This window comes from Penaeus vannamei, chromosome 10 (assembly GCF_042767895.1).
Source record: "Penaeus vannamei isolate JL-2024 chromosome 10, ASM4276789v1, whole genome shotgun sequence".
Classification (NCBI taxonomy): Eukaryota; Metazoa; Arthropoda; class Malacostraca; order Decapoda; family Penaeidae; genus Penaeus; species Penaeus vannamei.
In genome coordinates this window covers 65,001-67,500 of record NC_091558.1, presented here as the reverse complement: position 1 = coordinate 67,500, position 2,500 = coordinate 65,001, and the positions used below count along the sequence as shown (strand labels likewise).

Genomic DNA, 2,500 nt, shown 5'->3' with positions numbered 1-2,500 from the left:
AGGACGTCTCGACAGAAGGAGGACGTCTCGACAGAAGAAAGGCGTCTTGACAGAAGGAGGACGTCTCGACAGAAGGAGGACGTCTCGACAGAAGGAGGACGTCTCGACAGAAGGAGGACGTCTCGACAGAAGGAGGACGTCTCGACAGAAGGAGGACGTCTCGACAGAAGGAGGACGTCTCGACAGAAGGAGGGCGTCTCGACAGAAGGAGGACGTCTCGACAGAAGGAGGACGTCTCGGCAGAAGGAGGACGTCTCGACACAGAAGAAAGGCGTCTTGACAGAAGGGAGGTCTCGACAGAAGAAGGAGGTCTCGACAGAAGGAGGACGGTCTCGGCAGAAGGGAGGACGTCTCGACAGAAGAAGGACGTCTCGACAGAAGGAGGACGTCTCGACAGAAGGAGGACGTCTCGACAGAAGGAGGACGTCTCGACAGAAGGAGGACGTCTCGACAGAAGGAGGACGTCTCGACAGAAGGAGGACGTCTCGACAGAAGGAGGACGTCTCGACAGAAGGAGGACGTCTCGACAGAAGAAAGGCGTCTTGACAGAAGGAGGTCTCGACAGAAGAAGGAGGTCTCGACAGAAGGAGGACGTCTCGGCAGAAGGAGGACGTCTCGACAGAAGAAGGACGTCTCGACAGAAGGAGGACGTCTCGACAGAAGAAGGACGTCTCGACAGAAGGAGGACGTCTCGACAGAAGGAGGACGTCTCGACAGAAGGAGGACGTCTCGACAGAAGGAGGACGTCTCGACAGAAGGAGGACGTCTCGACAGAAGGAGGACGTCTCGACAGAAGGAGGACGTCTCGACAGAAGGAGGACGTCTCGACAGAAGGAGGACGTCTCGACAGAAGGAGGACGTCTCGACAGAAGGAGGACGTCTCGACAGAAGGAGGACGTCTCGACAGAAGGACGTCTCGACAGAGGGGATCGTCTCGGGTATTTGGTATGAGGCATTAGGTATTCCTCGAAAACGCTTGTTAATCCCTTTTGGTGTCGCGCGCCTTGTTTGCACTGGCTAGATTCTCTGTTATTCTCCGTCGGCTTCTGTCGGCGTCTCTTCTCCATCTTTTCTGATGCTTTTGATTCCTTCTTTTTGTCAATGCTTCCTCTTTTCTCATCTATATTTCAATATTTTTTCTGCTTTCTTCATGATTACTTACTCTTTCTCTCTCTCACTCAAACAAACACATTTTCTCACTGCCTGTCTCTCTCTCTCTCCTTCCCTTCCTCTCATCCCGTGTCACTCTTAAAATATGTTTGCGTTCGTCCTGTATCTGGCCTGCTTCTGTCACTCCTTAGTCCCTCTATGGATCTCCTCCATCTCTTTGTGCCCTTCCAAACTCTGTCTGTTTGTCTGTCTATCACTCTGCATTTACAGTCGCTGTCTGTCTACCCCCCCTCTCTCTCTTTGTCTTTACATTCTCTGTCTGCTTTCCGTCTGCCTGTCTATCTGTCACTCTGTCTGGCTCTCATCCACCCTCACTCTCTCTCTCTCTTCTTTGTCCCTCTTTCCCTGTCTTTATTTTCTCTCCTTTTCACTGACGATCTATATAGCATTCTCATCTTTCGCCATCACTCTCGTTCCTCCTCTGTCTGAATATATGTATATGTCTGTATGTCTGTAGGTATATTCATATATAGGAACTTATATGCATATTTATTTGTCCAGGCCATTCCCCTGCAGTCCTTATCCCTTTGGTCCCCTCCTCAGCTCCCGCCCCTGATGTCCCATGAAAAGACCAGAAACCGTTTCTTTGTTCTGGTCTCCCCCCCTCTCTCTCTTTCACTCCCCTCCCTCATCTCTCTCTTTCTCTTTCTGTCCCCTCTCCTTGCCTCCTCCTCCTCCTCCTCCCCCTCTCCTTCCATGAAGTACGACGTCCCCCTCTCTCCGTCCCTCTCCTCATGACGGCGCCCTCGGCCTGTGCATGTTGGTGTATGCGTGGTGCGGGTGGCGTTGCATGAGAGCGGGTGGGGGGGGGGGGGCGTTGGGTGGTTACGGGTGAGTCTGTCCGCCCGCGCCCTGTCAGTGACGCTCCAGGCTCCGCACGGGAAGCACCTCGCCCTCCTGCACCGCCCACGCTAGCGTCGACCTTGTTTTCTTTGCCACGCCCTCGCCGTTCAAGCCACCATGTCTGAGGGTAAGGGCTGCTCTCTCTCTTTCTTTTTTTCCATTTTTTTCCTCCGTTTTGTTTACTTTGTTTATTTCGTTCGAGGATTCCAGGTGTGGACACCCCGAGGTGATCTCCTGGACTTCCTTTTCCCCTTTTTTTCTCGAAATCCGGACTCAGGTGCATGGATTTTTTGGCATCCGTCCGTGAGATTACAGGCTTAGGTATGGGCGGTGTGTGACGTCACGAACATCGCTTCCGCCATGCATGTGCCGCAAGCACCCGCGGCGCGGAAGAGAGAGTTAAAGAGAGGCTTACGTGTTGCTGAAGAGCGGCGTCGGGGAAAAGGCGGACAAGGAAACAAGACTTAGGGAAGGCGTCTCCTCTCGC

At 53.2% G+C, this 2,500-nt stretch overlaps 1 protein-coding gene across 1 annotated transcript in view; it reads left to right on the top strand.

The window, feature by feature from the left end:
• Positions 1-2,001: 2,001 nt before the first annotated feature.
• Positions 2,002-2,500, top strand: part of LOC138862957 (cilia- and flagella-associated protein 251-like) — a 48,220-nt gene continuing 47,721 nt past the window's right edge. Inside the window, exon 1 of the mRNA XM_070126167.1 lies at positions 2,002-2,140. Coding sequence (XP_069982268.1) covers positions 2,131-2,140 — 10 coding nt within the window. The 5' untranslated portion in view covers positions 2,002-2,130. The remainder of the gene's footprint in view (positions 2,141-2,500) is intronic.